This window comes from Ammospiza nelsoni, chromosome 14, assembly GCF_027579445.1.
Source record: "Ammospiza nelsoni isolate bAmmNel1 chromosome 14, bAmmNel1.pri, whole genome shotgun sequence".
Classification (NCBI taxonomy): Eukaryota; Metazoa; Chordata; class Aves; order Passeriformes; family Passerellidae; genus Ammospiza; species Ammospiza nelsoni.
In genome coordinates this window covers 12668000-12691260 of record NC_080646.1, presented here as the reverse complement: position 1 = coordinate 12691260, position 23261 = coordinate 12668000, and the positions used below count along the sequence as shown (strand labels likewise).

At 36.3% G+C, this 23261-nt stretch overlaps 1 protein-coding gene across 2 annotated transcripts in view; it reads right to left on the bottom strand.

Moving 5' to 3' along the window:
- Positions 1–10357: 10357 nt before the first annotated feature.
- Positions 10358–23261, bottom strand: part of LOC132079578 (protein unc-13 homolog A-like) — a 42379-nt gene continuing 29475 nt past the window's right edge. For both annotated transcript variants that reach the window (XM_059482283.1, XM_059482282.1), the window contains exons 7-8: positions 19995–20061; positions 10358–12766 (exon numbers count right to left, since the gene is read on the bottom strand). In XM_059482283.1, the coding sequence (XP_059338266.1) occupies positions 12503–12766; positions 19995–20061 (331 nt within the window). In that variant the 3' untranslated portion in view covers positions 10358–12502. The remainder of the gene's footprint in view (positions 12767–19994; positions 20062–23261) is intronic.

Here is a 23261-nt window from a genome sequence, read left to right as displayed (position 1 = left end):
GCGCAATTTACATTAAGATGTTTCCATAAAACACATTTTTTGATCCAGAGAAGTATTTGTATCTCCAAGAGGATCATTGGCAAATGTTTCAATGGACACTATAGCCATAAAAACTACTGATGCTCTGGAAGAATGTGACAGAAAAATTAAAAAAAGAATCACACATCTGCTTGTTCAAAATAAAATCCTGAAGAGGTTTTGTATGTCTTGCAAAATCTCACTGTGTTGCACATGGCTTCTTGAAGTGTCTAAAAAGGAGGGAATGGCATTACAATGGCTGTCAAGCAAACTTATCATTCAATAATACTGATGATGTTTTAACTAGGTTACAATGAAAACACAGATGATTCCCCATAATTGTCTGAATAGATTTTTTCATGAATAATTGAAGCTGAAAACAGGCAATATTGTTAACAACAATTAATAAGCTATACTTATTTCCAGGCTTCTTCACCCAGTTTAATTCTCTGACTTTAACAGAGATATTCAGTTTAAAATGCTCTCTGCCTTCTTTCAGAGTACTGACATTTCAATTTAGATCCATACGATACACGGCAGTGATCAAAAAACTGACAGGGTAATAAATGGTTACTAGTTAATAAAACAAAAGTAGAAAGTTTTCTCTTGCTTCACCTTTTGGTACAAGGTAGGGTTCAGGCACAAGTGAGTATTCTATATATGAAGTGCTGTTCTGTCTTGAGGTTGAATTATGTACATGACTATAGTTTGTGAAATAGTTGCTTTGATACCAAACTTTAATATGCTATGATAAGCCAGGACTCAAAAGTGGGCTTATCTTCTTGATATCTCTTCTTTAAGAAGTAAAATAAAATACTTTGAGTGTAACAGAAAATAATGACAACTAATGGAAATTCTCATCCAGGTTATTAAATTTAATATTTTTCTGCTAAAAGAAATCACCCCCACTCACCCCACTGCAAACCTACACAAAACATAGTTTACAAGTTGCAGGACATAAACAGGTGCCATTACAACAGGAAAGCTATTTGCTCTTAAAGAAGTCTAAAAAGCTTCCATGAGGTATCTGGAAGTTTCTATTCCATACTACAAAAGCTTGCATTCCATAGAAACGTAGTCAGTACATTTTAAACATGTCAATGTATTCTTCTGTACAGCATACCATTCACCTCCCAGTTTCAAAGCTGGGGAATAAAAAGAAGTTCTGAAAAATCCATCAAAGAATAAGTTCTGAAAATGGCCATTTTAGTATCTAAAGCAGCTAAAAATTCTTTGGCAGAATAAGAAGTCTGTTTAGATAAAAGGTATATAAATGGTTAAAAATTGCTGTGTCATGTCTTAAGAGGAGTTAAGAATATGAACTGTCCTTGTCTGCAAACATCCTGGCACTCTATAAAACATCATGGTCCACTGACATACCTCAAGAAATGATCTTTGCATTGCATAACTTGTCTTCATTGACCTTACTATTATACTCTATATATTTATTCATTACATATACGCACATACGTAATGGTAAATAATAAACACTAACGCCTGATAAATACTGCAGCAGCAAAATGCACTGTGCTGCACAGAGCACAGGCAAAGCCAATAAAAGCCTGGTTGGCTTCTGGAATCCTGGAATAGAGAATGCAAACAGACTCATTTCCTTTCCAGTTATAACAAAACTGGGATGCAGAGCGAGCTGAAGGATAGAAAACATTCTTCACTCTTCCCAAAGTGGCTATTTATTATTTAACAAAAAGATGAAATATCTGTGGGACATGAATCACATTTTTAGCACAGATGCTTCGGCATAGTCCTTGCCACTTTTTCTTAGAGACTTATGCCTAAAGCATCAAGAGTGAATTAAGAGCAAGCAATATTTGGAAGCAAAAGAATGGTCAATGAGACTGCATGCAATTTTCAAGGAATGCAAATGACATCCCTCAGAATATCGAGAAGTTTTCACTAGAGCCAAGGCTGCCTTGTTTTCACATATTATTAGTAGAGAAAGGAACCATCTTGGGACACTTTTCAACGTCAAAGGCATGTTTCTGGATGTAAAAATACTTGTTAACCATTCAGCTCTTACACTGAATGCTTGTAACCATTTATTGAACAAGATTTGAAGTGTGATTGCCTACCTCCTTTGCCCACATAGCCACAGATTTTTAAGTGCCTTCTTATATAAACTTCACTTACATGACTTGGACATTCTTCAAATGACTTCAAATCAAGAATGTATAAACAAGCCAGAAGGCTTGTTTCCTGTCTCAGTCTAAAAAGCATCAAGAAATAATGAAGTTATCACTGGAATCTGGACCATTTCCATTCACTTTCAGTAAGGTTTAATGCTTCTCTGTAGAAGAATCTTGATTTCACAGCAAGCCATATACATATATATGTGTGTGTGTGTGTGTGTTTTATGCAGTGTCTAACCAATGATTTTATCAGAGGTAAGTGAAAGTATTACAAATAGCTGAACATTCAGAACTGAATTTATTTAAACCCAGTTTCTGACAATGCCATACTGAATTAAAAGCTGTACTGTTACAAACACAGGGAGATCTGCTAAATGGAGCAGATTTATGTTCTCTCATGCGAGTTCTATTCCATCTCAGCTGTATTAGTCATATGATCTGTTAATCAGTTTACAGCCTACCATTGCTCTGTCAAAAACTCTTTTTCTACAATAGTATATCTACACATGGAATCAAGTTTGAGTCATTACAGGTCTCATCCATTTCTTTCTGTAAAGATTTGCACAGGTTGTTCTTAACATTTAAAACCAATGTAAATTAAAAACTCCGGAAGATAAGGAAGTCTCTCAAGAAGCACATAGAACTAAGTCAATTATTTGAATGAGCTGCAAGTTGTCATTTGGAGACTTTCTTGTTTTATCCAGGTCTCCCAATAAACCATTATGACCTAACTTTTAAAATTGTCACTTTGCTTGTTTATTGAATGAAAACAGTTTTTATGATGAAATTCAACATTACTGGGTTAACCCATTCTAAGCATAAGGATTCATGTTGAAATGTTACAGCAGTGAGGTATGGACTTCATGCTAGATGGTAATAGAGCAGGAAACTGGAAAGTGTTATGGATTGGGAGACTAGAACTAAAATAAATTCTTAATGGGGTTCTTCTATAAAGAAAGGACAAACTGACATGTCCATCAACTTGTGACCAATACAAATCTGAAAATAGCTTTGTCAATCAACTTGATGGTGAACAGATAATGTAGACTGGCTTCAAGCATATTCAACTGAATTTGTTGATAACAAAGCATTGTCAAAATAAAAATGTCAGTTGGAAGCATCATGTATAAAGAATCTTATTCCAAGTCTAAAACTAATGTGTCAGGTAGAAGGGGGGAGGAGTGGGCAGAGTTAAAAATGATAGCTTTTAAAATAATGCAAACAGAGTGTTTTAGTTACATATCTGAACACCAGACCCCCCTTTCAAAAAATTCTATTAACAAATCCAGCCCTTTATTTAAAAAAAAAAAAGACAACTGAATCATCTTAAAAATGTAATTTCTGTATTTAAATAGAATAGCTAGATCACTGTTCAGCTTCTGTTCAGACCCTAGTAAATGAAGCTGCAGAGCAGCACCTCTCTTCAGTAAGAGGTAGCTTTATGGATACAGACTGTCCTCTTATAAAGCAAAAGCCATGCAGCACCATAGCCTTGCTTAACCTCCACACTATTAATCAACTACAAGGGGTCTGTGTGTATTGAAAGGGAGCAGGCAGGAAGAGGAGACTGAAGGGCATTTTCTCTCTGCAAAAATACCCTATGACAGTTCATGTTCACAACACCAGGATGGTAGGGGGAACCAAAACAAAACCAAGAAGTCTTTATCTGGAGCAATACCAACCTGTATTTGTGCCAAAATAGAGTCTATAGACAAAAATATATTTTTGCAACAGGCAAAATACTCCCCAGAAATTAATTAATTAAACATAACAAAAAAAAAGTGTAGTGTGTACCCTGCATCTGCAGAAACTGAGGCTAAGAGAGGTTCTCTAACCATCAGGTACATAAGGAAACAATAAGAGAATTCAGATATACAGATTTATTAATTATGGTCTTTTTCTAGTCTTATGCTTGCCTGGGGATAAGGTTATCTTGACATAAGTGTACTTGCCCTCAGCTCAGGTCTGCTGGGTGAAACCTATGCTCCCTTCCTTTTGACAAGCATTACAGTGTACACTTCACATTGCTTCATTAATTTATTATAACAGGAGCACTATACTGACAATCATCTCAAATGACCTAATTCAGAAGAATTTAATTTAGAGCACTTATCTGCTCCTCTGTATTCTTCCTAAATTCTCCTTGTAGTCTTAACTACTGACATTTTTAATCTGTGTAATTTGTGAGTCTCAAGGTAAAATGACATTTTTCTTAACACTGCATATGCTATATGAATGACCTGCCCAAAGACCCTGGCAGAGGCAGGGCCAAGAGCAATGAAGAGACTTGCTTTCTCTTTTGGGTAATTACTCTTTGTTCCAAGAATTCCTCAGGTTTTCACAGCAGCAGACTTTTGCCTATCCCTCCAGTCCCTCCAACATTCACACAAGAGCATGGAGTGCTATCAGCACTCTCACCCTTAGGTTAGGAAGCTGTTCTTATTGTTCTGCAAAATTACTTGCAAAGTTTACTATATCTGCTTATTTACCTGATAATATCTCTTTATGGATCCTGCTATTTATGCATATCTCACCACCCTCAGAATGTGTTGCCTTCTATATTTATGAGAATGTAAAAAGTAAAACTAAGCACCAAATTGCTGATTCAAACCCCAGTCTTAAGGGCCTACAATCTGCTTATTTTTCAACCCACAAGGCCTACTGCTGTCCTGAGGAGGCTGCACATGGGGCACCCTACAGTTTCTTCCAATCTAAAAATTTAACAATCATACTGCAAGACTGGTCATTCATGTCCATTATGTATCTCTTCTGTCAGCATAAATCTTAGAGTTTAAGGAAAAAAGATGGAAACAGCACATGCTTAAACCTGACTGGCTCATTGTGATTTAGAACACCTAACCTAGAAATCATATAGAGAACTTACTGCATTAGTGAATTAACTCAGTAGTTAACCAGCTGCAATTAAACTACTTTGTAATGTATAGAAGAACATTGTCTTCAGATTAGCTTAGAAGAAAATGTAAATTCCTAGCAAGTTTGGATGAGTAATTTTTCTGGAGAGAAAAGTCATCTTCACTGCTTCCCTATGACTATGACCACTATGGAAAAAGAGAGGAATTTTTTTTTTTGTTCAGTAAAAAAAATGGTTGTTTTGTAATTACTGTTGAAGACAGACAAATTGAAGAAAACTCCACTATTTTGTAATAACTTGCAGAATTACATTTTTAGTTACACTATTCTCTACATCTTCATATTTGTAATATTTGCATTTTTCTCTACAAAGTTTTGTTAAGGCAATGAGGCTATTGCAATTCAGTAATTTGTTATAAGATTGTTGAAAGCATTTAGAATTCTATTTCTTTAGAAACAAATCGATAGTGTGGTATTTACATCACAAATATGAAGACTTGCAATTGAAGCAACTGTACATAAAGGTCAATGGCCTTAACAAGACTAAAAACAGGGAGAGATGTGCCAAATAAAGTAGATTAATACTGAGATGTAAAAAGCTATAGAACAGATTCTAAAGGTAAATTGTGGCCCATCTGGAGAGCCCAGAGATAATGTAGGCCAGTTGAATGTGCACACAAGAATAAGTGACTGCATATGATTTGGGTAACAGCTTCAATATTATTTGACTAAATGTACTGACTTCTTTCTCTTTAATCTTTCTAGTTGTTTCCTTGACCTTCTCAACTAAAAAAAAAAAAAAAAATTACACTCTAGTGTACAACCAGGCAGTAATAATGACCTTTTCCCCCTCCTACAGCTGTATACATGATATATGCTGCCCCATTCAAAAACTTGTTTTTAGTCAATATTCAGTTCAAAACCTGCTAAGATTGAGACAATTTGACCAAATAGTTCATTTTTATTTAAATGCAGACTACTAAAGGAATGGAAAACATGGGGAGGGAAAAGTTATTTGCTGACTATATGGAGATTACTGTGTAACTAAGTCAGCACCAGACATAATAACTTTGTTAGAATATTAACAGCTTGCTATTATGTCAGATTACCATAAATAAAAGAGCTACTATATAATAATCAGAACCTATTTAGTGCCTATTAAAAACCAGGAAGTATCAACATAAATTTTTACTTAATCTCAGTTCTGTCACTAGTTTTGCTGTGTTTTAAACACTACATCCTGGGAACCCAAGGTTTAATTTTGATTTAATTTACACTGAAGCACAGCATATATGCAGAGACTGTATTTACAGTATACTTAGTGTACTCAAAGTTTCTTCTAATACTAACATTTCAAAAATTTCAGCAACTTTTCAGGACAGTAATTCCATCAGAAAAGATAATTTAAAAACCAAACAAATAAAAACCCCCATCCCATTTCCTTTCAGGTAAGAATTTTAATCCTCCAACTGTACTTGCCTGAGCCTTGGAATCTAATTCACTGCCCTGAATTAGATTTCTGTTGGACAGTTTACCATTAACTAAGTGACCACATGTGCACAACATCACTCTACATCTTTGATTTTTTTCTTTCTTTAGGGTTTGGGGGCATTTTTTTAACTACTTACAAGTACGAGAACAACTTTATATGGACAAAGTAAGCCCTCTGGATTCCATTCCTCTGCACACAGAGATTTTACACATTTCTAAAATCTAGTAAACAAATAGTTACATCAAACTTTTCGAATAAAAAGTTACCAAAACAAAGTTTTTGATGAAGTGGTCTTTCATTTGAAAAATGGTAGCCATTGTCTCTGATATTTGATTTGAAAAATATCACAAGCACAAATGACTACAAGTACTGTTTACAACAACATACACCAGGATGAGTAGGCAGACAAAGATAGAAACCATGCTTAAGACCTGAAACGACATTCACTGATAAGGATGGTAGACAATAAACATGTTTCTAAATTTGATGCAAAAACTTTATTAAAAAACCCATCTGCTGTCTTTGCTTCAATATACTGACAAGTGTGATACTCAGATTTGTACCTGAAAGCAAGAACCTCTGCTACCAACCTAAGTGAACGACAAAATGAGAAAAACAAAACCAATGTAACAGCCCTCTTAGGTGCCAAAGAATTTTTGGGCTTCAGAGCTTTAATGGTCTCACAAGGCAGAAATTATTATACTACATTCTTCCTGGATTTTCACAACACTACAGTTAAATGAAAATTTGGAATTTTCAGTCCTCATTGATACTTTAGTGAATTGGGAGATGTTTTGAGCTATGAGTATTTTCCTACTGTGTAACACTCTGGACTCCCAGTACTTCACCTGAGATTTCCTAAGTGTTTTCACAGCAACGTATAGTCATTATGGTAATGTGCTGACATCACTGCAGGAGCAAGCAAATGGTATAGTGACAGAAAACCTTTATGCAACTCTCCAAGTTGTGCATATTCACCTTAAAGAACTGTCATTTATCTTACATCACAGCTTTTTTCTTTGAGATGACAGCTAATCTTAATTCATAATCATAATTCCTAACATTATCTGCCTTACAAAAGGAATTTGTGATGAATGAAACATGCTTTAAACCTTAAATTCTACTTTTCATTCATCTTAGTGCTTTTAGACTTAACAGCATTCTCTCACTGCTTTTCTCACTATGTTTGTTGATTTAGATGATTAAGCACTGACTTTTGGAACATTTCTATGTGTCAAGTAACCTTACATTTTCAACTGCCAAATCATAGTTGTGTATTACACTAAAGAAAGGCATCTATTTTATATAATCACCGACAGGAAACAAGTATAGTGTCACTCTCTCAGTGAAAAATAGCTACAACTTTACAGACAGTTTATTCTCACATCAGAAAGCAATTGATGTTACACCAATTAATGTTTTTAAGGCGTAAGAGTTCCTGCCAGCCAGGGGTTAACAACAGTATTATAATGCTAGAACTAATATTAAACCTTTTTGGATCATCATGTTATTAAAAAAAAAAAAATCTTACTTCTAACTGGGCTACATTGAAATCACAAATGCAACAGAATGTTTTAAGATATTTCAAGATTAATGAAAAATCAAATAAGCATTAAGTGTTTTAATATATTTTTACTAGACATAAGAGAACTATCAGTATCCTTAGTTTAAGAGCACATAGCTTTGTGTTCTATTTCACTTAATATGTGTCAGCTGAAAGAATATATTAATAAGAAAGTGCAAAGTCGGCAGGTGACTGAAGAAAGGTGAGACCTAAAGAATGCAGTCATATTTTTATATCTGCATAATTCTTGCTCTTAAAGCAAAATGAACCATCAATCTCATAGTAAGAAATTTGTTTCAGCTACTATTGGCCTCTGAAATTGCAGAAGGAAAATACTAATGTTATCTTCTTGAAGTTAAAATGATGGACAAAAATGTATGAAATAGTTATGGTGGTTTTTAGGTTGTGGCTTGGAGAAGGTACGTAATAGAGGGCATTCTAAAACATAGATTTAGCTGTGGAACAGAATCAAACACGTAGTCTAAGCAAGCTGCCTCTTCAAAAGAAAGCTGCAGGGTGTTCATCTTGGAGATTAATCAAGACCCAGAAATACATAAGCATCCGTAAAGCTCAATTTATTGCTAATCCTGTCACAAATTAGGAGAAAGGTACTGACATAAATAAGCAAAACATACTGTATTTTCACCGTGCATTCATATAATTATTTTCTATATATTTTAATATCAATTTAAACATACCAACTCATTGAAAAGACCAACACCATACTGTCTTACTCAACTTATACTGTGAAGTTACCAACCTTACAAAATAACCTCCCCCAGTTTTTAATGAAGTGTTAATTCCAGAAGCCCAGACAGTTTCATCAACATTATAGCATTAGAAAGCAAATCAGTTACAAATCAATGCATTGCATTAGCAAGAACAGCAGGAGGTACATTCAGAATGAAAATAAGCAAAGGAAACAAAGGAAACAGAAAACTGTATGCAGACTAGACAAAAATACAAAGAGCATACATACCTGGATTAAATTCTTCGTAAAAATAAAACACAAATTACATACCACCATCTTTATATTATTTTCCATTTATGCAGAAACACTGTACACAAATCCATTACTATTTTGCCGTTCTTCCTTCAGCCTTAAATGATACAACATGAGGCTGCTTCCCAGTGATTCAAGTCAAGTGCAGTCAGGCATGCTGCTAGTCTGCAACGGTATCTGTTCTAAATTCCACGGTATTCCCTAGGCAGCATTAAATGGGGATTTTTTTTCTTCCTCTCCCATTTTTTCCCCCTCCTACAACTTGTGCTAACCGCTAAGAGTAATCGTGATGTTAGCTACTAATTCATTCTGCAGCTCAGGCTTGTTTCTCCTCTGTAATAGCAGAGCAGGAGTCAGCGTCCTACTCCGGTTCAAAAACAACATCAACACGAGAGAACAGTAATCATCCTGGGGCTTTATGTGCCGGGAACTTCCCCCGCTGCCGTTTTCTCCTGCCGGCGCTCCCGAATGCAGCACCCGCTGCAATAGGCACAGCCCTCCTGCGTGGCAGCAGCCCCTCTGCTCGCAGAGCCACTCAGGCTCCCGGAGCAGCCTCGCTCGCAGGAACAACACATGCAGTGCGTCGGGGGAGCTGCCAGGTGCGCATCCGTGCCCGCAGGGGAACAGCGGGACACAGCGGCTCTTGCTCGCCAGGGCCGCGTTCCACCCTGACCTTTCATTTATCAGTCTGACATGGCCCACTGAAACGATTGTGTAGCTGTTTCTCACAGCACTGCTTTCATCAACAGCTGATAATATTTGTAATGAATCTGCTAAATACCCTACATAACTACTATCATTCCATGATGATTGAAGGGTTCTCCACATAAGAAATACATCACTCACTTTCTGGGAAGAGCACTTATATGTCCCCAGTGAATACCTAGGCAGTAGGAATCAGCCTTTTATTTACTGCAATTCAAATAGCAGAATGGATTACTATTGTGCATGCAGTTAGTAAATTATCCTGCACAGAATACATCAGGTGTTTTTCCAAATCTTAACAGGTTTAGTAGTGTAAGGCCACATGCAGCCTTACACATACTGAAAATATATTTAAAACTGACACATGAAGGACTAAAAATATGCAGCCAGAATGAGCCTATATAAAACCATTCTACAGAGAGTACACACAACCAGACTGTAAATGTTTCACAAAATGTGTACAGGCATAAACCCTCAGGTATGTGATTATGCTCTTTAATCTTGGGAGACAGCATGACTGGAATGCCATAGTGATTATTAAAGTATGTAATCTTTTCTGTATAAAAATTAAACCCTCAAACTTTGGATAGTCTGTAAGAACTGACATTCATAGCATAAGTTTGCAATTCAGTTACTTTCTTTGAATGATATGTTGAGTAAAAGGCAGCACTGAAGAGTGTTTAACAATTTCTAGTAATACTTAAAACTTACAGGTAATAGCTTTCACTTTCTGCAATCCTTCTGCTGTTGTTAGTACTGTCATCCTGGGACTCTGTTTTATGTACAATTTATAAACAGAAAAACTCTAGAATCAGATCTCTTATGTAAAGCTGTAAATTAATAATTTTTTTGCATATCATAAAAATAATTATGGATCATTACATTTATTATGTCTTGCTGACATGAATGCCACCTATAAACAAACCACTAATTAGATTTATAGTTAAGAACAGATGAATGAATGTGTGATTATTCAAATCCTACTGTAGTTATTTGCCTGCAGCCATTACTCAATACTCTGTCTAAACTGAATCAAACTTGTTCTTTAAAGCTGCCATATTACATGCCAAAAATATATATATAATAGAACTTTCTTGTAAGTGCACAATAGGAAATATTCCACTGATATCAATACTCAGTGCTATAGTCCTAACTACACAAGATGCAATAATAAATCCTCTCAACATCAACAGGACTGCTTATATAAGGATGAAAAGAAGGAAAAACTAGGTTGCCTAGTCAAGCATGCCCACCTGTAGTAGTCACAAACTTAGAAATAACTATCTGTTTCAGCAAGATGACACAAACAGCCTTAAGACTACAGACAGTAAAACTAGTAAATATTGGAATTGTTCCCCAAAAATATAAAGTTTCATCATTTAATAAAAAATGGGTTTACCAATAACATTAACTCAGAATGCTTGGATTAATGTTGCCATCTTCAAGGAAGCTCCTAAGTGTTGACTTTGTTTATGCTTATGTATTGTGTTACCACATGCTGCATATTTCAGCTGAAAGGTGAACTTATTCAACTTATTTGACAATCCACCATAACCAGGACATTTTACTCTACCAGATGCATTATTCAATTGATATTTCAGAAGGAAATAAAAAAGCAAATATGAATCCAAAGACCTTCAGAACTCATCATGGCTTGTCTTCCTTGGAGTTAAAGTTCTGTGTGGAACTTCTCCAAGCCAGTGATATGGTGACTTTGTTTGTAACAATACCAATTAAGAATGAAATTTCATGTATAAATACATACCAATTACTCACAAGTGAAGCTACCCAAATTCATAACGAAGTTATATTGTACTTCTGTTCACACATTCCTCACATAGATAAGAGGTTGATGACTTTCTAGAGTAATTCTATGAGCAGACGTTTTAATTCTGAGTTACAGCTGAAGTTCTCACAGGTTTGGAAGCCCAGATAGTTGTCAGTAACTGGAATGAAACTCCTGTGCATCTTAAGAAAACATCCACACCAGTTTTTGAAAAAGTAAAACAAAAGAGCAATTTGTGTGTGTGGGCCCCATGCATTGTAGTGGTTACTGGGCAGTAACCTGACATGTTGATGAAGTTACACTTGAAGAACTCAGGATTCACGCTGATTTACTCTATTTCCCAAACAGATTGTCAAAGAAGTAACTTCCACACATAGAAGGAAGAGAAGAGATACATGTAATTACATGTACATATACAATATGCATAGAGTTGTTGCAACTTGTTACACAATTCCAGCCAAACTCTGTAGCTTAATGGAGAAAACAATGAAAACCCCAACAAAGAAAACACTCTCACCACCAACCTCAAACCACGCCCCAAACAAAAAACCCAAACCCCAATAGGCAGCTATAAGCCTGCATGGAGAAAGCAGCTATTCTTTGTGCCTATTTCCAGGATTACTTGATCATGACTTTCAGAGATGATTCTTTGAATTCTTAGAAATAAAAGACTGCCCACTGAAAATATTTCAGTAATGTCCATTATTACTTTTGTGTAATGCATTAAATAGCATATTTTAGATATTATTTGACTATTTCTACTCTCTAATGCTTGAATGGTGACAGATGTGAACAGAAAACGACTTGAAGTAGTTTGCATTTCATGATGGATTTCAGCCTGAAAGTTGGAAAAGCTGTCTCTCAACTAATCTATCTTTCTCCTGCACATCACCTCGCCAGTTTGCTTAAGGGATGGTTATATCTCCCCGTTTATCAAAGGAAGGCAATAACTGTCAATTCCGGAATCCCATCCGTCAATTAGGAAGCCGTCTGGCGGGCAGCTCTCGATCGGCGCCGCCGTGCCCCAGGGAAGCGGAGCAGCCGCAGGGCCGCGCCCGGGCCCCGCCGAGCCTGGCGCGGGCTGGCCGCTCCCCGCGCGCCCCCTGCCGGCCGCGCTGCCCCGAAGCCGCCCGAGCGCGGTTCGGTACCTGCTCCTCTCCACAAAGGGTTTTGTTTTGCACTAAGAATGGGAAAGAGAAAATAACTGCTCTTGTATTTCATAATGCACCTGTGAGCTGTTTTAAGTTTTACTTCAGATGACAAATGCTTTGAAGATTCTGAATTTAAGAAGGCTAAAGCTACTTCTTATTCCACATGAAAAATTTTCCAGACTTTTTAAAAACCAATTGCTAAGTTTATAAAATTATGCAGTTTAAATTCTATTAATTGAAATAAATCACATTTAAGATTTTTTTAAAATACCAATTAACAGGCAACCAATGTAAAAATGTTTTCCTGCCAGCTACAATTTAATCAAAATTTGGCCCTGATTTCAGACAGAATCATAAAATGGGATCATAGCTGAAAAGCAAATACAGGGGCAAAAGCCCAACAATAACTGAAGAACAAATCAAGAAACACCAATAATTTTTTTTTTTTACCCAGAAGGGAAAAGTGAGTTTTCTCCCCATTCAGATTTATCAGGCACTTAAAGAAGTGTAATGGATTTGAAGTACTAACTTAAGAACAATATACCTTAACTCTGAAATTTAATTCCCCATTGTGTTCTTTCCTTATGACTTTTTTATTCATCATTATTCTCTAGGAATGTCTTCACTCTAGAAACTGTTTTATTTTTTCTTGTCTAAGAAGGTAGAATCCTTGCTAAAATTTTTAAAAATCAAGACTCTGACTCAATTGCCACTTCTCATGTGGGGAAGTGATTTTAGGCTGCCTTTATCTCAAGCCTCCAGTTTTCTCACTCTTACGCTCTGGTTCTCTGCCCCATCCCACTGGGGGAGAATAAATGATCAATTCTCTGGGGTTTAGTTGCCTGCTGGGGTTAAACCACAATAATTGAAACAGAAGTGACAGAGTGGAAGAGTTACAGCATCTCCGGACAATACGGTGCTCAGTCATATACTTAAACTCAAGAATATATTTAACAGTGCTACTGAAGGTGCTAATTAAGAGCCATCTCAAGACTTGTCAGGAGTGGCAGCAGAATAGGAAGATTTAGAAAAAGAGCACACCTCCAAACTCGAAAAAAAAAATTTGGTAGTGAATTAAAACATTCAACCCTGCAAATTTGAAAATAGGTAAAGAGAGGTAGATGACAAGAAAGATCCATACTGATGAAGTAGGAACTCTAAGGCAGATGCTGCAAGGATTTAAGAAAATGAGTGATTTCAACAGTTGTGAAGTCACATCTTTTATAATGCATTGGGAAGCAAGGCAATTTACTCTCCTGGATCTTTTTTCCCCTAGGCCTTCTCCCTCCAGCTACTGCCTGGATTTCATCAATAGAATTCATTAGTTTTTCAGTGTATGACTTGCCACTCTTTGTGCTAGGATTCAGAGTTCATCAGTGCTCCATTCTTGGCTGCTGTCTCGCCTATCTTACATCTCCCACTGAAATGATTGCTGGTTATCCCAGTATTTTTCTCTCCTCACCCTAGGGCCTGCTTCCCTTTTTTGCACTGAGAGGTTCTCTGCCAATCCTCATAACTAACAATCCCAATTCTCTCTAATGGAATGCATTCTCACCTTCACAATCCTATTTATCTTCACTACATTCCAAAAGGCAGCTTTTGCCTCCACAGAAGGGTGCCCATGAAGATCAGTCCAGCTGATTCATACTAACTGGTTCATTTTTCCTGCTTTATGTGAAACATCCACTGTCACTTGTAAACTTTCTCTGATGGGAACCCTGTTGAGTTTCAGTCTCTGGAAGTATTTTTTTAAGCATTCCATCAAATGCTCACAAAACACTCAATAATTCAATCACAAATGTGCACCAGGAGCTGTATAATTCTATAACACAGCGAATTAGCCACAGGTTAGCAATGAAATCAGTAATAAATAATTTAACATCAGTCTCAAATACAATCTGCAAAATGCTAAATAAAACATGGTTACTTGAAACAGTAGGAAGAGAAAAAAAATGTTACCATGGTGCCCTTTTGAACTCTGAAGCAAAGGAGAGAACTGAAGTTTAATTGTGGAAGAGAGCACATTACATTTCTTTGTTGATTTTCTATGATAATGGTCAAAAGCAAAAGCTTAAATTTTTTTATCCTCTATTGTGAGTCATTATATATCACCTTTCAAAGGGAAAAATGGTGATAATTCTTTTTCTGTGCTTGGCTAACAGAATCCTCAAACAATGATACAGCAGCTCAAAAAGGTTTCTCCTAGGGTCCATAACACTTAATGCCTTCAATTAATTGAAAGAAGCAATTTTCAACTTTCACATAGACTTAAGGCAGGAAGAACAGGGAGTAAAACACAGAATAGCTAAACTCACAATACTGTAGGAAGATCTAAGTTATAAGTCATCAAGTAAATTAACTGTAACTCTGGTCAGATAAAAAGACATATCTGTTTTATTTTCATCACAATTATATCAAATTTTGAAGCAATTTCTCCCTGAGAAACTTTCAGAGGCTGTCATTTCAGAGGGAAAAGGAAAAACAAAGTTCACCTAAAATGATAGGAAATAGAAGAAGCAAAAATCAATTTGTTCAGAATTGCTATGTAACACAATCTTGAAGTTCTGCCTTTATCCTTTTGTCAAAGTAAACTTTCTTAGCACCACTTTCTGAAAGCCTTAAAGGCAACTACGAAGCGATCTTGTGACTATTGGTCCAACTGCCCCACACCAACCTTTCTACCTTCTTCATGTAAACTCAGAGCTCAGACACAAGATAGACAAAATTCCTTATATTATAGAAGTAGGACTGCTTGATGTAACCCATTAGTAATTTTCCTTCACATACTATATGTATTAAAAATTATTTATAAAGCAAAAACATCCCAGAAATTCCTTTAGCTTATCAGGTCTATTGTGATTTTCCTCATGCACCAATTAACATTCAAATAATTTTCAAAACATCTGCAGCTTGGCAAATCTGCACTTATGCTGATCTCATTTAATTGAAAATGCACTTCATTTCTGTTTTCCAATTGTTTATCACTTTTTGTTTAAATATTTAATCCTTGAAATAAGTTCAAAAACTAAAAAAGCAGCTTCTTTGCTGACAGTCATTTCACCCAGTAAAAATGCTGATTGCCACTTGAACATAATAATTACTTTTTAGTTGAATCAGGATGAAAAACATCTATTACTAATACTTTATGAAAAGGAAATAGTTGTTTGTTTCCATTTCAAGACATGCTTGCATTACTTGGAATACAAAAAATTTTTCGACGGAAAGATTTCTTTTAAAAAGAAAAAAAATCCTTTGGGTCTATTGATATCTTTTAAAGAGAAGTTTGGCACTAATCTCATAGCCCTGTGGCTCCTAAACAAAGAATGATTTCTGCTTTCCCAGCCTTAAATTCCCACTGCTGTCATTGTGTAATATTTGCTTTAGTATTAGTTTATCAAGTTCTGTTTCTGAATAAGACAGTAAATCAATGGAGCTGACAAAATGAAGCTGCTGATAACTTCTCTATTAGTGAGCATTCTCATACTGAGCATCACCACTGCATCCATCATGTAATTCACCACAAATCACAAAGAACAGCATTACAACAATCCACAGTGACTATTTAATTCTACCTAATATTTTTTAAATTTTGGAACACACCAATATATTTAATTTATTGAATAATTAGTTAGCTATGGATATGTTGTGCTCATTGTGCAGTCAGGAATAATATATGTCAGGAAGATTTACCAAGGCAGATCTGTGCCACTCTCACTGCTGATCTCCAGATTATAAAACCACTCAATACAGTGCCACTATGTCACTGATTTTGTCTCCAACACTCACCGTTGTCAATAAATAAAGCTGTGGAATGATACAAAGGGTAACTTACATGAGTACTATCCTGCTTAATGTTAGCCTTAGGGATGAATTACTATGCTTTGTATTTGATAAAAAAGCATATCCATCTCAGAGAGGTGACATTTATTTATTCCAATATATTTCAGCAGCAAAACAGTCTCTACTTCACTAAGGATTAGTAGCTAGAGATATAATCAAAGTGACACATACAGCTGGGGTAGGAGGGGGGAGAGGGGAAAACCCATTTGATTGTACTCATGGCTGACACTGAGTTACAAGAAAAAAAACTCTCCCAGTGCATCATTTCATAATTGTTGTCAGTACTTCATAGCACTTATTTCAAAGCTGTTAGAAAACTAAGGCAAATAATAAAAGCCTCAATGTTCCTGGAATACAGTGAACATGAAACTGAAAACCAGACACTGGGATGGGATTATTTTAAAAGAATTGTGGTTTTGATTTTTTTTAATCAATCAGCAGAAGCACAATTAGAGGATCCTATCTAGTTTTGCACTGTCTTTTAAAAAGCTATTAAATTCTATATTTATATTAAGTGTTATTTATGTTAAGTTTTACCTCAAATTCTCAATTTCTCCCCCTTCTCAGAGAGAGGAAGGATTTCCCTAAAGCTTTTATTTTAGTACTTTTAGATCTTATGTATTGAAGAAGGCTTAACTATTACTATTTCAAATATGCACCAAGGCAATTCATTATCTAAAAAGAAACAGTCTCCAAAACAGTTTGGCACTTTTCCTATCTAGTCAATGTTTGAGTAAATATTCATCAGCTACAATGCCTCTGGTAAACCACTGGGCTGTCATCTCATATTTGATCAGAATAGCTTATTTCAATTTCGTATTTACATAGATTATCATTAAAAGCATACATTCCAAATATTATTACTGGAAGCCAAGCCACAAATATATTTTCTATCACAGTAAGAATTCATGTTTGTTTCACCTGTGAGGAAATACCTGAAGGCCATCAACCTGAACAAACTACATTCCCCCTGCCCCTGTTCCAAGCTAAAGCCACTTCCCTAAACCTCCAAGAATAGTTCAAAAACCCCCAAAATTGTTATTTCTCTGTTCTTAAAAGCTTCCAGGGACTGGTTCCCTACCTAAGCCTGCTTTGATGCCTAAAAATCTCCCTCATGGTTACTAAAGGTTGTTATTTATTTTTCCAGTTCCTTACGGCTAGAGACAGTTCTGTCCATGTGGTTGTATTTTACAGCAGTTACCTAAAGAAAGAGATTGCTTTTTGTGGAATACTACTTTATTTATCTGTTTGCATGCCTCCATTATGAGCCTATGCAAGTAACGTATCTTCTCCAAACTACGTCAGGATTTTTTAGTCTTCTGATTTTGTTGTGCTGCATAGGATTTCCTTTTACTGATGGCCTTTTAAAGCCCCAATAATATTTTCAAGTGTAAAGTTTATTTTGATTAGGCATTGGCAGAGACTCATCCTTCATACATCTCAGAGTTTCTGGGCAAACAATGGCACTTAATATCACCTCAATTGTGCTAAATCAATGCTGAGATAATACCAATGTACTGTTTCTGAAAACCAGTTTATCTTCAGAGAGAAAAGACAAAGCAAGAAGTCCAAGGCAACCCACAAGGTTGAAGCATAAAGAACTAAAGACAATTGCATTTCAGGGACAATAACTTTATTAGAAGAAAAACCTTATCTAAATTAATTTGTCATGAAATAAAATGAAATAATTACTCCAGAATTAAATTAGCCTTTTAAATACTTATAGAAATTTCCCTCCTCAAAAAGAGTTTCACATGAGGTATGTGCTTACATCTCCCATCCACCTGATCGTCAAATTGTTAAAAGTTGCACAATAACTTTGCCAACACCTTTCAGCCCCATACTGATGCTAGATGAGCTGCTGAGCAATCTGCTCTTATTTCAGTGCACCAAGATATTTTGACTACTTTGCTACAGAAAACAACTTAATGGCACAGTGACAGCCCAAGATTCCAGCTAATGCATATTAACTTGCTTACTTTACCATCTGCTAATTCCTGACCTCAAAATTACTTTGAGGAACAGAATTGTATTTCTTCCTACTGCTACTATTGCTTTACTCAAACACTTTTTAACATCTGAGCAAAATTCAGCTGATTCATCATGTCAAAGTTGCTGACTGTATAGCATTAGTTACTTGGTTTTAAACTCAGAAATAACTTTATCCTACTGCCTAGGCAATTAAGCAGACACTGAAGGAAAACTCCTCACAGAAGAATTTATCTTAAGGCTATTGCAACCTCTGTCTGCAAGAAAAAACTGGACTATTTGACCTGTCTGACCATTATGTTTGGTTAGACACCAGGATTTTTCCTGCCTGTCTCCTTCCTGAGCTACCACTGGCAGAAAAAAGGGAAACATCAAACAAGTGACAGAACTGGATGCAGAAACTGAGATCACGTGTATCAGGTAAGTACTCTTCCCACACTATCCCAGTAGAAACAGATTTCCCCCTATGACTCTTTTCACACAGGCACAGTTTATGGATTATCATAAAGACAAGAGAACTCAGTGAAAAAGAAATAGGACTTGGTCCCCAAAGAGCAGGAAAAAACCAGCTCAAAATGAACTGATGAAGCTGTATTTTAGATGGGGTTTGACTCATATTTACACTAAGCAAGTTTGGCTGTGCCATTAAAGCACAGAAGAGATATTTTACAGCACACCACCTGAGAATAAGCAGTGTTTCCAAAAGGCCTACACACAAATGAAACAGGAAGTCTGTGACTCTTCAGTTTCTCACAGGTACACACCAAAGACAGTTGCTGTGATTCTCAGAAGTTATCAACAATAGTTTTGCCCTACAGTCTATGCAGGAAGACTGGGCAAAAGCTAACAACATGTGAATTCCCAATGACTGATGTGAGGTAGTGGTTTGCAGTTTAACAGCAACAGTGAGAAAGAAAATACTTGGTCTTTTATATGGTCAATAACAACACCAAATGTTCATGTTAATTTCCCTTAATTATTACAACTAATAAAAAAATCCATGTTGAGGCAGTGATATCAGTAGAATTTACAAGTTTTTTTTCTGGGAGAAAATGTTCTTCAAACAATTTTTATTAATTATCAATGAAGTACTGATCTTCCTAAGTAACAAAAATTATTTAGACACAGATGTGTGATGTTATGGTATCTGGATTAATATGCAATACCTGTAAGATGGCCAAACTGCAATCACTCCTCTGAGACTAAAGAAAGGCTCAAACTCTCACCATTTTTGTGCTTCAGAATAAAAAAATCCTGAGGCGACAGAATGGCACAGATTTAAGCACCAATGGAAGAAATTGTCTCAACTACCAGAAACTTGGCAGTCACATCCTCAGGTCCTGCTTACATGAATTCAAATTCTCCTTGACACTCAAAAATTTTATTAAATTACAGTGATACATCAGTAGTTTTAAGAGTCATTCTTACCTTCTGGATAGCCCTGGCCCATCTTGCTCTTGCAAAATTACCTCCATTACCTTGGTCTGTATTTCTCCTGAAGAAAAGTAGGGAAAAAAAAGAAGTACTCAGAACAGAAAAGTAAGAAAATAAATAATTAAAAGAAATCTGATAAACCTATGGATGAGTGGATCAAAGTCAGACCCATCACTAACTCACAATGTCATCTTTGTATTACAGGGGTTTCCACTAAAGCTAAGAGTTTACTGGCTTGAAAAGACACAATCCCTGCTCCTTGTATAATCAAGGTGTAAAAGAACATTAGCAAAGGAATACATTTCCCAGTTACAGTGGCTCATAAACCAGGATTACAAAGTCTTTAACGTCAAATAGCAGGAGGAGAGGCAGAAAACAACTACAAAATCCAAACCACCAAGACAGTGAAAAAAAAGGAAACCTATGAATTTCCTCAGTAAAGGCCTTTCACCTATCCTTGTGAGGCAGAGACACTGTCACCAAGTCTTTGCCTACTGCACCTAAGGAGTTATTGAGAAGCCAAATAACAAAAACAATACTCCCTCCACTCCAAAAGTACCACCAGGCAAAAACTAACATTTACTCCAACCAACCTTTGAAATACAATCTGTTGCATATTTGGCTGCCCTCACACAGAAGTTGCACACTTGCACAGGCCAATTATAACTAGGGCTCATTATTCAGCTATTTCACCACACCTGTGGAGAATGTTGGTTCAAACTGAAAAATACTAATGCCATTAATGGCTGTTAAGCACAGGTTAAAATAATTAGTGTGGACTCCACCACACCTGCAAGATTCTAAAGTCATTCAAAAGCCACTACCTTGTACAATACCAGTAAAGTTGCAGAATAAAAATTATACAGTAAAATTCTACACATAAAATTTACAGAGGACAGTAGAAGACTGTTTACTAAGTGAAGTTTGTGCAATATATTTATATTTTACATCAGTGCCATCCCTTGGTCTACACATTACTATTTAATTATCTTGGACTTTTGGAACAGTGCTCTTTTATTTGAGGAGAAAAATGTTCCCTCTGATATGCACAGCTGAGTGCACATGATGCAAACTAAGTATGAAGAGGCTTTCCTTCTTCTGCCCTCATCTCTGAAGCTGCATGTTTGCTGGTCCAGCCTTTTTGCTCTCCACAACCGGCTTTTGTTTTCAGGTAAATCAACCAAGTGATACTAGTAATTGGTCTGCCCCACCCTGCAGTTGTTAACTAGACTGGAAATACTGGGTAATAATTAACGTTAGGGATTACCAGGGTAATTAACCTCAAGGTCAGATTGAGATTGGGTTGTCAGCACTGATTCAGAGGGAACAGAGAGAAACAGCTTTCTCTGCCTTAACTAAAAGTAAGTAGGGAAAAGAGTATTCTTAAGTTTTGAAGCATAATGTAGAGAGGGGGACAAAAACTGGTTTAACTGGTTTGCAGTACTTTTAGGAAGTCACCAATCTCTGATCAGGCTGCTGAGCAGAGCAGTCAGATCAGGTAGTTGAATACACTACTTATGCCACTTAGAAACTCAGCACAGACACAGCAAGGAACTGTTTCTACTTGTCCACTTCCTGCTGACACAGTGATGAGTCCAGTTTGGACAATTGGTTGTTAATGCTCTATTCAGATTTAGTGAAAGTAATTAGTTACCTGGCAGAAAAATGCTTTATCAATACCAAACAAAGCTTCTGATGACATGTGCTTTACAGGAATCCCAACTAAGAAAGCCCACCAGATACTGCTGGGAATCACCTGTCCTGCTAACTGAACTGTCACAAGGAACATATGTGCCAGGCAAATGCATTGCTATTAATTTTTTGAAACAACACAAACAGCAGATTAGGGAACTTCACAGAAACATTAAGCCAGAAAACAAGGGAATTGTATCTGATAATTAGAAGAGCATAAAATTCCCAGTGACTGAACAACAAAAACTTTAAAAACAAATGACAAATGCCTTAAAGAGTGCCTGAAAATACTGATTCACCACCCCTACAACATAATGCCCAGCTGTGCTCTCTGATGCTGTGCAGGCCACAAGAACAAGATGAGGAGAACTACAAGAGACACCTCAGGAGCAGTACAGCAATATTCAGATCTGGTCAGCTCAGCAAGAAGCCCAGGTCAAAGTTCTGATGCACTTTGCATCAAACTCAGCAGGCTTTCACATCTCTTAGCCAGAAGGATCAAAATAACCAATCTCGCAGTTGTTTACCAACCAATGACAGGTATGTGCAAAGGAATGCACAGGCTAGATAAACACAAGGGCTCTTCAGTCTGGTTTATCAAAAGCTAAAGATTTTTAACAGAAAACAAAAGTTACACTGGCACTTTTATTTAATAGATGTTTTCCCTCTTAATTTTGCTGGCCAAATACATTAAAATTGCTTTAGCATTGGCAGTGATGATTTGCATTTTCATGGTATCTCTTGTAAAATTAATCTCACTACAGACTTCATTGTAAGGCAGTTAATTATAGAGCAGTTGTAGTGTGGCCACATACAGACAAAAAATGACATCCTCTGAACGCTTATTTGTATGTAATAGGCAATCCTGAACATCTGCATTCATTTCCAAGTATTCATCACTGAAGTCAATTTCATCAGCTTTGAATATAACTGAAACAAACTGTGGAAGAAAAATTGAAATAATTACATTCTATTATGACATTTTTATTTGGCAATTTCCACTCCCCACTGGCAACAGCCAGGCTGAAACTAAAATAATGTGCTTAAATCAATCTCCAATGGACGTATCAAGTAGAGTTATACTTGGATAGTACACTGCCACAAAAAAATTCAGGGTTTTTTTGCATTAAATGTGCTTTCCAGAATATTCTAGTAATGGTCATTCTTGTACAAATCTGTGATAAGGCTGATAATTTTGAGTTTTATGCATTCTTTTATAGCTCAGGAGGGGGATAGAAAAGAATACAAAATGATGAATATCAGCTTCTCTGATTTTTAGAATACAAGAATGGTATTTCAAGTGTATCATTTCCAGTACTGTAACTTTTGTAACATGCACAACATTGGAAGTAAATCTGTAACATACCCCCAAACACTTCTGTGAGGATTTACACACTTGTTGCTAATTTAGACTGCAGCAGCACAAGTTCTATGGGAACATTTGTTGGTGCAGTTGCTACCACGGTCTTGCACACCAGGCTAAAGCCACGTGAGCAATATTCCATACACCTGAGCTACAAAAGCCTGTCCTTGTTCCAGCACTGGTCATTAGCTGAAGCTGATTGCACT